Source organism: Rhincodon typus, chromosome 8 (genome assembly GCF_021869965.1).
Source record: "Rhincodon typus isolate 14 chromosome 8, sRhiTyp1.1, whole genome shotgun sequence".
NCBI classification, from domain to species: domain Eukaryota; kingdom Metazoa; phylum Chordata; class Chondrichthyes; order Orectolobiformes; family Rhincodontidae; genus Rhincodon; species Rhincodon typus.
Window position 1 is genome coordinate 79,070,867 of NC_063339.1, and position 13,163 is coordinate 79,084,029.

A 13,163-nucleotide genomic window follows, 5' to 3' on the forward strand; every position below is an offset into this window, starting at 1 on the left:
CAGGACGGCATCCGCAAACAACTGGGAATCTATCTCCTGCATTTCGATAGCGCAAAGCTCTTTGAAAAGACTTCACTGCCCGGGGGGGTGGGGGAGGGGGGTGGGTGATGGCTCACATTTTTCTCCCTGGCTACAGCCCCCACCTGAAAATCATTGCACATTTTAAATTCTTGCCCCCAAACACAGTGCAATATTCATACTTTAATGGAGACCCCAGTTCACCACCTGGTGTGAAAGGTAGCCCCTCAGACAGCGCGGCACTCCCTCAGCGCTGCCACCAGCGACAGCCTGAGAGGATGTAGAATAAGATCTACCGTGGTTACGTTAAATGGAGAAGCGGCTCAAAGGACTCAATTGGCTCCCTCTGCTCCTTAATCCTACTTTCCTATGACTTCCGGCTCATGTCTCTGGAGTGGGAATACACGACCTCCTGATCGACAGGTGGGGAGCTACCATCGAGCTGAGAAAAGACCAACAAAAGGATTTTGTCCAAATTGACACAGTTGCTCATCAGCAGATATGACTTGTCACATGTACCTAAGTACAGTGAAAAGCTTTGTTTGCAACCAGTACAGGCAGACCACAGTAAGCAAGGACCTACAGATCGCAGGTGTTTGAACAGAGTGAGGCAGGTTACAACTGCACAGGAGGTGCGCAAAGCAAGCTCAATATTATTGGAAGTTAGCGAGTCCATTCATTGGTCTTATAACAGCAGGGAGGAAGCTGTTCTACTAATGGTCTGTGCGTGTCTTCAGGCTTCTGTATCTTCTGCCCTGATGGAAGTGGTTGTAGGACAGCATTACCGGTGTGGGTATTTAAGGTATAAAGATACTTAAGGTGAGAGGGGGAGAAGATTGAAAAAGGACCTGAGGTTTACAGGATGAATAGGCAGGGTTAGAAGGATATGGGCCAAATGCCGGCAAATGGGACTAGGTCCAGTTGGGATGGCTGATTGGCACAGAGGAGTTGGGCTGTAAACGCACGCTGATATATTTCCCAGCAGCAGGGGCCAAAGGTTCAGTGGACACCCTCCAGCTTCCTACCTCAACTTGCCTCTCCATCCCAGCTGTTTTATTATTATTGCGTTCTGTGATTTACCACTGTAACTAATTTGTCTCACTTCATTTTATAACAAAAGGCTGCTTTACTTCATAAAACAGGGTGGAAATTCTCTATGAGTGAGGAGGAGCTGGGCTGAGCTGACACTCCCCATGATAATGCCTCAAGCTGTAAGATATTTTTTGATGGGTCATTGGGCAGGTTTGTGGAAAAAAAAATACAAAGCTGAGAGGATATCTTTCCTGTTTCAGTCCCTCATTAATGGGTGCACCATGCTAGTTGCTGGCTAGAATATCTTGAGCTGTGTTTCAACAGCTGGACTGCACTAAAGACTACATTAATGTTCAGTAAGGTAGAAAGCTCTGCTAAATTAGCGGGCTTCAAACTATTCCGCGTGGGAGAAACATTTGCAAACTTCGGAAGCTGTCCAGAAAATAATCCCACCCGCCCGAAGCTCCCCAGCCACTGAAAATCCTGGTGAAATCCTACATATATTCCGCAAATTCTCACCCTTCCCACCCTAGCAAAAAGCCCTGACTTCATCCCCTCTAAGTTAGTATACTGCGATGGTTACTGCAATGCGGGTCCCTCAGGTACAAGGGTCAGGGGAGAGAGGGTTGTAACGTTAGCCACTCTCCACTCTTGCATCTCAAACCCCCTGACTTTCAGACTCAGGTGACAGCACTATCCAGAACAGGGGCACATGCCCTGAAAACGAAACAAGCCAGCAGTTCCGCTCCAATATCACCCCCCCCGCTCCCAACTGCTGATGAACTTACTATTAAGAGCAAGGTCTGACAGTGAGAATTCAGTGGCCTGGCAACCTAAGAATTACTGGATAAAGAGAAGGCACTCTGATGTTGGTTAATCAGTGCGATGCATCGTTAGCAATAAGTCTACAGAGTGCGATGTGTCCCTGTCCTGAGGTAACCCCCAGACAATGGAGCGTTTTTAGGCTGATCGTCCCTTTTTGCTTCCAAAGAGGCTGCATGGATCACAGCACTCTCAAAAATTGTTCAGTTACTGGAACAACAACAAGGAGGAGGAAATATTAATACGATATTTGAACGTTTAAATAACACCATGTGGGCTGCCAAGATGCAGGGTGTAACAGTCGATGCGAGATAGCCACAATTTCAATTCTCAGCTTACGCCCTCCACTATCCACAAGAGTCTGCTTTTTCCTGTCGTCTCCTACTTGGCTCCTGGTGGGTTTGATTTATTTATGGTCACGCATGTCTTGTTACAAAAATAGCGTTGTATAGTGTCGCCATCTTAAAACGCAGAAAAATGAGCCAATACATAGAACATAAAGGCAGAAACATGAGGAAATAAAGCAACTTTACAGTCCTTCTTGTTAAGGGATATAGGCCAAATGCTGGCAAACGGGACTAGATTAACTTAGGATATCTGGTCAGCATCGATGTGTTGGACCGAAGGGTCTGTTTCTGTGCTGTTCATCTCTATGACTCTAAGTGCTCTGTCAATGACCCCGGGACCTGGTAGCCAGGTACAAGTTCCCTTTGCCCTTGGAAAGGGATTCACCACTCTTTGGCACCACATCACTTCCATCGATGCCCTCGCTGGATCTCGCCAATGCAAGCTTCGACCCTTGAAGTGCTGCTGGAGCACATCTCCTCTCCTCCACTTGCTCTCTTTGGAGAGATTAAGAACCTCACCAAACTGGAAGCTGGGACACTACAGAATTTGCACTCTTGCAGACGTGTCTTATGGACAGGGCAGTAAATTAAGCATACAGTGTTCTCAGCTTTATTAACAGGGGCATAGAGTGTAGGAGCAAGAAGGTGATATTGAACTCGTACAAGGTACGTGTTAGACCTCAGCTGGAGGATTGTGTACAGTTATGGGCTCCACATTCTAGGGAAAAGGCAAATGCGTTGTAGTCAGCGCAGAAGTGATTTGCAAGAAGGGTCCCAGGAACGAGAAACTTCAGTGATGAGGACAGAGATAGTAGGAACTCCAGCCGATGCTGGAGAATCTGAGATATCAAGGTGTAGAGCTGGGTGAACACAGCAGGCCAAGCAGCATCAGAGGAGCAGGAAAGCTGACATTTCGGGTCTGGACCCTTCTTCAGACTGGAGAAGTTGGGATTGCTCTCCTCCGAGAGAAGGCGGCTGAGAGGGAGATGATGGATAGAGGTTTTCAAAATCACAAGCCAGGCCTCGATAGAGAAGATAGGGAGAAGCTGTTCCTCCTTGTAGAGGGGACAAGAACAAGAGAGAGGTATAGATTTAAAGCGACGCACAAATTAAGCACGGAAAATACCTTTTTGTTCAGCGAGTAATTAGCGTTTAGAATGCACTGCCTGGAAGTATGGAGGAGGCAGGTTTAATTGAGGCTTTACAGAGGGGCATTGGACGGTTACTTGGATAGAAATGGTGTGCAAAGGATGTGGAGATAAGGCAGGAGATTGGCACTGGGAAATAGAAGCAGTGCAGGCACGATGGGCCTAATGGCCTCTTTCTGAGCTGTATTAATCTGTGATTCTGTGATCCCACCCAGGCAGGGATTAGTATTGCTGTAGCTTCCTAATCCGGCACAAACCCACAGCATTTCTGGCTTCTCCAAGATGGATTCTGGAATTCTGCTGACAGGTTAAATAAAAATAATCCTCTCTGAAACAAAAACTGCTTTCTGATTCACCGAAGGTCGAGAACTTAAGAGCAAGCTTGCAGTAAACCCTGGCCTCCAATCAATTCTTACTGTAGCACGGGGTTACGGAAATGCTACATTGCAGAACGTGGCTGTTTGGCCCATCTTGCCTGCACTAGAAGGACAGAGTGTCATCCTCCCGTCTCCTGCCGTTTCCCCAAGAGCCATGCACTCACATTGAGCTAAGGATTGCTTTTCCATAGAGCTCCATCACTGGCTGAGTCAGCTATTGACCCTAAAGTGTGCAGGGGGAAGGGGTGGGGGGGAAGGGAGCATGCGTTCAAAGTTGGCAAAAAGCAAAACCTGAATTCAATGAATAAATCGGGAACTCAAAACAAAAAGTTAGCCCACTGGCAACCACAGAGGTTTACAGTACATGGAGAAAATGCCCTTCAGTCCATCTAGACTGCACTGGTCATAAAAACAGCCTTATTCCTGCATGTGACAATACTATGGTTTTAAGAGGTTTTCATTTTTTTTTTAAAATGAAGAGGCTGGAGAAAGAGGTGATGAGTAAACAGCTTGTGAGACCTTGGTGGGTATTTTCCTAAAAGTCAGAACAATTGAAGCAGCCTGAATGGGTGGGGTCAAGCTCCCACAGAACCAGAGTTTTAGTTTAGCTTTCAGTGGCTGTTGGGGTTTGGAAGCTATAATACCATCTCTTCCTGCTACGGCAAAACACTTGGGTTCTCTCTCCCTCTCACACAGTTTTCTTTTGATGTGTACACAGTATAGATGGAATGGGCCAAATGGCCGTCTGTAACAATTCCGTGTTTCTGAAACAATTGAATTAAACCTGGGAATTATCGGGACCTTTGATGCATTGCCTAGAAGCAACTCCAGTCATCAGTCTTAAAAGGGAACTGGAGAGAAAAGATGCCTTCATCGCAGGCCTCACTGATGATGTTACCTAGCATGGTGATGAAATATCTGAACGAGAACAAGCCAGCTCAGCAAGCAAGCCAACAACCTCATCCACAACCCGAGCTACAGATCTTTGCTAAAACCCTTCTCTTGATGTTCCTTCCTCTTGGACTAGGGAAACATTGCATGCGAAATAATGTATTTTACTGAATTTGCCTTTGCCAAGGATGTGTTACTAACTTGGAACAGCTAATCAATGGTAGTTAGCAGTATATACTATCTCGTTAAGTATTTTGATAGAGTTACAGTTAAACTGTTTTTTTAATTCTTATTTTGTCTACATTTTAAATGGAGGCTGTGTTTTGCTTCAAGCCTGGTAGTTTGACCAACTGAATTGCATCCGGAACACAACACCTTACACTTGCCTTTTAACTTAAGAAAAACTTGGGATCTAGGCTATCATCTTAATATATTTTGAGGGCATTTGGTGTGGTCCACAGCAACCAGCCTCTCCCCAGGAGGGGATTGAACCTCAGTCTCCTATATGTCAGGCAGGGACACTAACCACTCTGCTAGTGATAATTGTTGCTTGTTGCCATATAATCACACAATTGCTCTTTAGGGAGGGAGGAAACTTTGTTACCTTTACTCAGATGGACCAACACATTACTCCACAGCCACTGGGGCTACCTCACAGCGCCAGGGACCCGGGTTCGATTCCACCCTCGGGTAACTGTGGAGTTTGCACATTCTCCCTGTGTCTGCGTGGGTTTCCTCCAGGTGCTCCACTTTCCTCCCACAGCCCAAAGATGTGCATGTTAGGGAGATTGGCCATGGGAAATTGCCCCATAGTGTCCAGGGATGTGCTGGCTAGGCGGGTTACCACTTGGTAAACGTGGGGTTACAGGGATAGTGTAAGAGCAGTGGGTCTGGGTGGGATGCTGTTCAGAGGACTGGTGTGGTCTCGATGGGCCGAGTGGCCTGCTTCCACACTGTAGTGATTCTATGACTGCTTAATTACCCTTAACAGCCCTACCAACATGCTCGCCCATTAAGATTGGGCAACAAAACTATTCCAACGATACCCAATAAAGGAGTATGAATGTACGACAAAACGTACTTTGGGAGATTTGTGGTTAAAACCTGAGTGAAACCAGATCGCCTGAAGAACAGCCTTCCCAGTTAGCGACTCACATGAGCACAGGTGGAGCTGTTGGGAGGTCCTGTCGTGCGTCAGGGAATTGCTGAAAGTGAGCTGCACAATCCCACACTTGATCAACAACAGACGTCAGCTTGACTGGAGTCCACAAACAAGCCCTTACGGACAATTAATCTCAGAGTCTCAAGGGAAGAGAGGACACTGTTCCTGCGGAGCGTGCTGGAGGGACAGGGCAGGCAAACTGCGTTGCTCTCTCCTGCAAGCTTTGTTTTAAAAGAAAAACATTTTGTCCAATTTCCCCTTTTAAAAGCGATGGCTGAAGTTGCTTCTAGGCAATGCATCAAAGCTCCCGATAATTCCCAGGTTTAAAATCAATTCTCACAGAAGCACGGAATTGTTACAGACGGCCATTTGGCCCATTCCATCTAAACTTGCACTCAGGGCGTTTTGACAGTGCCAATCTTTCCCTTTAACCCTTGCAGTAGAAACAATCGTCTAATGTCCCCCCTCTCGAATGCCTTGATCGATCTTGCCTCCACCACGTTTCCAGGCAGCGCATCCCGTACCCCAACTACTCGCTGTGTGCAAAAGTATTTCCTCACATCGTACTTGCCAGTTTTGCAAAGCAGTTTGAAACCACGCCGCCTGGTCCTTGCTCCCTGTGGTTCTTGATCCTTTTGCAAGCGGGAACAGTTTCTCTCCCTTTCTAGATGCCTCATAAATTTTGAAAAATGCCCATCAAATCTCCTCTCAGCCACCTCCCCTCCGAGCAAAACAGTTTCTTTCCCTTTCTAGATGCCTCATAAATTTTGAAAAATGCCCATCAAATCTCCTCTCAGCCATCTCCCCTCCCAGCGAAACAGGCCCAAGCTCGTCCAATCGATCCCAGTAACTAAAGTACCTCATCGCTGGGATCATTTTTACTTTGTTAGTCAATCGCATCCAAACTTAACAGCAACTCAACCCCCTTAATGGTGCCTGGCTGAAGCTCAAACTTCATATTCCTGCCCAGAACCTGTCCCCGGATATTCTTAAAAAAAAAATTTAAGGGGCTAGATTGGAAATAGCATTCACTGATCCCAGAACCGGAGCAGAAAGAAACATGGTTGATTGAAAAATCACAGGCTGATTGTTTGATTCTGCAAACAGAAATGGTGATTAATAACAAAGACAGGTGGAATCCATTGATTTCCTGCCTAGAAATATATTGACGTAGACAAGTAGGTGGGAGACTGTATCCAAATAATTTCATGCATAGCCTTGGTTCAAACACCTCTCTTAAGTTACAGGCTATTCTGTTTTTACAAAGTTTTTGTGATCTGGAATGTAGTGTCTGAGAGGCTGGTGGGTAACCCGATAACTAATCATTTTCAAATCAACACTGGATGAATATCCGAAAGGGAAGACAATTTTTTTTATATTGTACAGATAAACGAGAGGGCTAGGGAAGGCACCTCAACTCTCCATCTTTGAACACCTCCAACGGTCCCTCCGTCGAAGATCCCAAGTATTATGAAAGAAAAGCAACTGCACACTTGAACACTGGTTTCACCGATGCATGACAGACAAAAGATGAGGCTATTTTTGTTGCAGAAAAAGGATTTAATTCAGGCCAAATCTAGTCTCAGCAAGAAGAGCGTGACGGTGTGGAGATAGGGACACACCCTGAATGTCTGAGACTGAGGCAGTCTCTGAGTGTGCTTCCCAGATCCTTCCTCCTCCCCGGGGATTGTTGGGGGCGGGGTGTAATTTTTGAAAAGAATTGTTTCTCCCTCCCTGCAGTTTCACACAGGCGTTTGAACTCGGTCCTTGTGCTTTTCCCCTGCCTCTTGCACCTCTCTTCCAGTGAACGGCATGTCATTTGTTTCAAAATCCCTGTATCGATTTCAAGGTCTCGGTTCGGCTGGCAGCGTCCACAAATAAAGAGAAGCACATAAACACAGAAACGAGTCTGTAAAACCAGAATTGCGCAAAACAAAACACAGACAAAAACGAGTTTGCAAATCACAGCTGCAAATAAATAAAGACGTCTGTGTTAAGAATAAGATGGAGAGAAAGATTCCACCTTCCTCCCATTAAAATCAGTAATTACAATAAAACACTAGGTCTGGGCTTTATTTTGTTTTGACTGAACGGGGGGATCCAAGGGGAGTTAGTTCTGTTCTCAGTCCCTTGTTTGGAGACACTGGATGGGATGGGGCGGGGGGAATGTGAGGTTAATATTGGGGTTAGGTAGCTCCTTTCTGCCTCAGTATTGCAGTCAGTAGAAAGAAAGAGGATATATTGAATAGCCGGCTGACACTGCACCGCGACAGAGCTGAACATAAACAGGGAGCGTTTCTCACTCTCTCTCCATATATACATATACAACCTACTACCTTCCACACTCTCTCTCCCCCCTTCAATAAAGCTGTCCTGTACTTACCAAAGTACACAGTCTTGTCGCATTTCGGACACTTGGATGCCATGTCTTTTGCTGTTTCTCGTTCCTCGCTTCTCTCCCTCTCGGATGAATGCCCTGTCCCTCTATCTCACTGCACTGCACTCCCAGCTCTTCCCCCGCCCCTGTGCATCTGACACAGCCCCCACCCCATTCACTGGCTCTCAGCACAACACTCTCACTCTGCTTGGTTACACATCCCCTGTCAATCAGCAGCACTCCCCCTTCCCACTGAAGGACTGGAGACAAGAGATGGAGGATTAACACAAAAAAAAACACAATGGTCCATGTTGGAACGTTTTTTTTGCAAAAGACGCGAAATGCAGTCTTTGGGATTTTATTATCCACACAGCAGGTAGCTAGGAATGCACTGCCCTAGATGCGTGGTGGAGGCAGGTTCATCCGAGGGAGATGGATAGAATTGGGGAAAGAGACCTAGGATTGATGCAAAGTCAGGGAGCCGGTGCACGCACGATGGACTGAATGGCCGCCTTCCTCACAGTGACATTGCTGGGTTCTGAATGGGTCACTGGACCCGAAACGTTAGCTCTGCTTTCTCTCGGATGCTGCCGGACCTGCTGAATGTTTTTTTTATTTCTGCAGCAATTTCTGTTTTTGTGTAATATTTTCTGTGTCTCTGTGACAGCCTCCTGCAATAAAACAGCAGCAATCGCCCGCTACTTGCCCGGGGTGGAGTAAGGCACACGACATGTTCTAGCACCACCCCCCCGACTATGCCAAGACGTAATTTTTAAAAAAAACACTTGCACTTCTCTAGCGCCTATCCCAATTGCTTCACTCGCAAATGAAACACGATTGAATGTAGCAAAAGACACACTACTGCTCTTTAGATCCCACAGTCAGCAAAGTGACCATCTGCTTTATGTGGATAAATAGCAATCAGGTCATTGAGGAAAACCCCTTACCCTTTTATTGAATGGCTGCACGTGAATGTTTACTTTATTTAATTAACTCCCATTCATCAAATGAAAACATTGATTGTAGAGGTGGAATATGATAAAAGTTCAATAATAAATCCACAAAGTGCAGGAGCAGAAGTAGGCCATTCAGCCCATTGAGTCTGCTCTGATAATCCAGAACTGTTATACAATTAATGATAGGGCCTTGGGCAGTGCTGTAGAACAGAGAGACTGAGGGGGTTCATGTACAAAATTCATTGAAATTTGCATCACAGGCAGACAGGGTGGTTAAGAAGGCATTAGCACGCTTGCCTACGTTGCTCAGGCCACTGAGTATAGGAGTTGGGGCGTTATATTGAGGTTGTACAGGACATTGGTGAGGCCTCTTTGAGTACTGTGTGCAGTTCTGGTTGCCCAGGAAGGATAGTATTAAGCTGGAGGGAGTTCACGAAAGATTTACCGCAATGTCGCTGGGAATGAACGGTTTGAGTTATAGAGAGAGGCTGGTTAGGCTGGGATGTTTTTCCACTGGAACATAAGAGGTTGCGGGGCGACCTTATGCGGGTTTACAAAATCATGAGGGGTATAGATAAGGTGAGTGGCAGGTGTCTTTTCCCTAGGTTGGGGAATTTTTAAACTAGGGGACATAGTGAGAGGAGAAAGATTTCAAACAGACCTCAGGGGTGGCTTTATCGCACAGAAGGTGGTTTGTATGTGGAATTAACTGCCAGAGGAAGTGGTAGATGCAGGTACAGTTACAATATTTAAAAGACATTTGGACAGGTACATGAAGAGGAAAGGTTTAGAGAAATATGGACCAAACGCAAGCAAGTGGGACAAGTTCAGTTTAGGAAACTTGGTTGGCATGGATGAGATGGACAGAAGAGCCTGTTTCCATGTTGTATGACTCTATAACTCTATATATCCAAAAGTCTCTAAGATTGATGATTAGATTGTCTCTTATTGGAAATGGCCATTGCCTGGCATTTGTGTGGCGCAAATGTTACTTGTGTACTTGGCAGCCCAAACCTGGATATTGTCCAGATCTTGTTACGTTTGAACACAGACTGCTTCAGTATCTGACGATTTGTGAACGGTGGTGAACATTGTGCAATGATTGGCCAATATCCCCACTTCTGACCTTGTGATGGAAGGAAGGTCATTGATGAAGCAGCTGAAGATGGTTGGGCCTAGGACACTACCCTGAGGAGCTCCTGCAGAGATATCCTGGAGCTGAGATGACTGACCTCCAACAACCACGACCATCCTCCTATGTGCCAGGTATGACTCCTGATACCCATCAATTCCAGTTTTGCTAGGACGCCTTGATGCCACACCCATTTGAAAGTGGTCTTGATGTCAAGGGCTGTCTTTGATAGGATGGAAGACAGGAGAGATTGAGTGAGTGTTAAAGAGAGTGGAGATGGGGAAGGAAAGGAACAAAGATATGAAAGGTGCAGCAGGCATGCAGCTGTCTCGAAAAAACAAGGGAGAAGCTGAAACATACGAAGAAAAGGAAACAGGTTTTTGCACACCTCCTGATCTGGTTACAACCTATATCATAGTTAAAGAGTTATACACTCATACAGCACAGAAACAGACCCTTCGGTACAGCTAGCCTATGCCGACCATAATCCCAAACTAAACAAGTCTCACCAGCCTGCCATTGGTCTTTATCCCTCCAAACATTTCCTATTCATGCACTTCTCTAAATGTCATTTAAACGTTGTAACTGCAGCCTCATCCACCATTTCCTCTGGCAGTTCATTCCACACATGAGCCACACTCTGTGTAAAAAAAAATGCGCCCCTCATGTCTTTTTAAAATCTTTCTCCTCTCACCTTAAAAGTATGCCCCCCTGTCTTGAAATCCCCTACCCTAAGGAAAAGACACCTTCCATTCACCTTATCTACACCACTCATGTTTTTGTAGACCTCTGAAAGGTCACCCCACCTCAACCTTCCATGCTCCAGTGAAAAAACTCCCAGCCTACCCACCCTCTCCTTATAACTCAAACCATCCATTCCCAGCAGTATCCTGGTAAATCTCTTCTGAACCCTCTCTACCTTAATAATATCTTTCTGACAAAAGGGTGAGCAGAACTGTACACAGTACTCAAGAAGAGCCCTCACCAATGTCCTGTAAACCTCAACATAGCGTCAACATATCCCTTTGAAGGCTCTTCATACCTTCTTCGTAACTTTTATATTGAATTGGTCTGTTCACAATTGGAATCCCCTCCACTTCCCAGCGTTCTGCTTCTGATTCCAAGACTCCCTTCCTCCAGCACTGATCCCTGATACCCTTTTCTTGTCCCCTTGACATACAATGGATGGACCTCCAGGTCTAAGACTGACACACCCCTTTGGATAATTAGGTAGAAATTTCCGAGCAGTGAGCAAGTGACCCGACTCCTGACTGATAGCCGTACAATTCCACCCCACCCCGACTTGTCTCGGAATTCCCTGAATCCGTATGACTGGCTGTGGCCCTGCCGCAGACTGTAAAAGTATGGTCCTCCTGTGAGCTGTGAGCACTCTGAGTGGCCAAATGACTGTGTACAAGCTCCTAGACATAAATCGAAGACTAGTGTGCCATGACTGAATGGTGTCTCCCTGGATCTGACTGAAAACGACTGCCCTCAGACACTGAGTGGGGTGGCCATTTGATTGAAACCTGTGCTGTGTCTTTGATATGGACACAGCTGGCACACACTAGGCTATTATGAACACCCACTTGGACAGAATGCTGCTGCCAACCAAGAGAAGCAGGGAAAGGCAGAGCTGTCATCACCATAGAATCCCTGCAGTGTGGAAGCAGGCCCTTTGGCCCAACAAGTCCACACCGACGCTCAGAGCATCCCACCCAGACCCATCCCCCCATAACCCACCTAATCTAAACATCCCTGGACACTTTGGGCAATTTGGCATGATCCACCTAACCTGCACATCTTTGGACTATGGGAGGAAACCAGAGCACCTGGAGGAAACCCACGCAGACATGGGGAGACTGTGCAAACTCCACACAGACTGTCGCCCGAGGCTGGAATTGAACCTAGGTCCCTGGTGCTGTTATGCAGCAGTTACAACCACTGAGCCACCGTGCCACACTACTGGGCTTCTGTTAGCTTGAGCTGAGAGGGCAAAGGTCAGTAAGGCAGGGAAGTGGTGGGAAAAGTAGGCACAAAGTGAGTGAGCACCGTGAGAGCAAGTGAGGATCTCTTGAGATACCTTAGTCCAATCCATGAAAGTACTGTTGTGGGTAAATTACCACAAACTACCTTTAATTTGGCTACTTATTAAGAAATCTCACAGACAGCCAAATATTGAAGCAATCATTGAAAGTTTATTGCTTGCAGCAGCCAAAATAAAACCCCTCAAGTAGGCAAGTTAAGCTTCAACTCAACTTGCATTTAACCCAATTAATGGTGGAATTTAGCTGCAACTTCAACAAACAGTGTCTATCTCTGGAAGTGTCCAGGAATCAATCGTTGTGTGCTGTCGTTCTTCAAAGTTCTGCCGCTGAATTGTTCTGGTGCTGCATTCTTATACAATATTCCATCCTTCAGGTTTGTGGTGTGACATTATTGATGATTGTTTAGATTCTTTCATCCACAATATCGACTACTGCTCTGAAAGTCTGCAGCTTGCCTTCTTATCAGAAGTAGCTTCCCTGCTCCTTCTTACATATGGCATTGACTGTCAGCTTGAAGGCACACTTCCCCTGCAATTAACTCACTAAATTCTTCTGCAGGACAGTCAGTTATCCTTGTGGCATGAGGCAGCCATTTATCAAGCAAATTGTTAAAACAGCTTTTTGCAGGTAGCTACAATCCTTCTCCCCCCTTTCAGTCCCTGTATAACAGTTTGTCCTTGTCCCTTAACAGTTGATTCCAGTCAGAGATTTTGCTGCTTCTTTCAATCTGTGAACAGTTATTAAAGTTCGGAAGTTTACAGTATCACAGTGCCATGCTGGATATCCACCCCCTGCTCACAAAGTGACATGGCAGCTGTATGCCAATGGGATGTACTGAAGTGCAGAGCCACAC

At 46.1% G+C, this 13,163-nt stretch overlaps 1 protein-coding gene across 3 annotated transcripts in view; it reads right to left on the reverse strand.

Moving 5' to 3' along the window:
* The window catches only part of LOC109937842 (cysteine-rich protein 2-like), a 51,624-nt gene extending 43,234 nt beyond the window's left edge, over positions 1 to 8,390 (reverse strand). The window contains exons 1-2 of one of the 3 annotated variants that reach the window (XM_048599771.1): positions 8,181 to 8,311; positions 315 to 460 (exon numbers count right to left, since the gene is read on the reverse strand). Coding sequence is in view for 2 of the 3 variants with exons in the window: in XM_048599769.1 (XP_048455726.1) it covers positions 6,369 to 6,474 (106 nt within the window). In the remaining variant the exon portion in view is untranslated. Of the gene's footprint in view, positions 1 to 314; positions 461 to 6,368; positions 6,495 to 8,180 lie in introns of those variants that run through there. The other 2 variants (XM_048599770.1, XM_048599769.1) reach the window with 2 other exon arrangements.
* Positions 8,391 to 13,163: the final 4,773 nt, after the last annotated feature.